The sequence below is a fragment of the Otolemur garnettii genome, unplaced genomic scaffold (genome assembly GCF_000181295.1).
Source record: "Otolemur garnettii isolate 467f Iridium unplaced genomic scaffold, OtoGar3 scaffold00133, whole genome shotgun sequence".
Lineage (NCBI taxonomy): Eukaryota > Metazoa > Chordata > Mammalia > Primates > Galagidae > Otolemur > Otolemur garnettii.
The window spans coordinates 2,745,771-2,746,328 of NW_003852528.1; the positions used below are offsets into that span (position 1 = coordinate 2,745,771).

The 558-nt window shown below is 47.8% G+C and overlaps 1 protein-coding gene across 2 annotated transcripts in view; it reads right to left on the reverse strand.

The window, feature by feature from the left end:
* The window catches only part of PER2 (period circadian regulator 2), a 40,412-nt gene that overhangs the window by 21,389 nt on the left and 18,465 nt on the right, over nt 1-558 (reverse strand). For both annotated transcript variants that reach the window (XM_023518233.1, XM_012810437.2), the window contains one exon: nt 441-492. In XM_023518233.1, the coding sequence (XP_023374001.1) occupies nt 441-492 (52 nt within the window). The remainder of the gene's footprint in view (nt 1-440; nt 493-558) is intronic.

Sequence of the window (558 nt, forward strand, 5' to 3'; positions counted from 1 at the left end):
CTATGTTTTTGTTGCAGTTTGGCTGGGGCCAGGTTTGAAACTACCACCCTTGGTATATGGGGCCAGTGTCCTACTCACTGAGCCACATGGGCCACACCCGCCTCCTTTTTTTTGAGACAGGGTCTTTATCACCTAGGCTGGAGTGCAGTGGCTTCATTGTAGCTCACTGCAGCCTTGAACTCCTGGGCTGCTCAAGTAATTTTCCTGCCTGAGTCTCCCAAGTAGCTGGGACCATGTGTGTGCATCCCCATGCCTGGGTAACTTTTTAACTATTTGTACAGATGTGATCTTGCTATGTTGCCTAGGCTGGTCTCCAACTCCTGGCCTCAAGCAATCCTCTGGTCTCAGCCTCCTAAAGTGCCGGGGTTATAGGTATAAGCCACTGTGCATGGCCCAAATGCGCTGTTTTCTAATATAGGAAAACTGGGAACTGAGCTTACCTGACACGGCAAAAGAAAGATTTCTCCTCCATGCACTCTTGAGTAAAAGAATCTAAAAGAAAAAGCCCAAAGTCACTCATCCAGTTAATGGCTAAATACAAACAGTGCTCCTTACAGC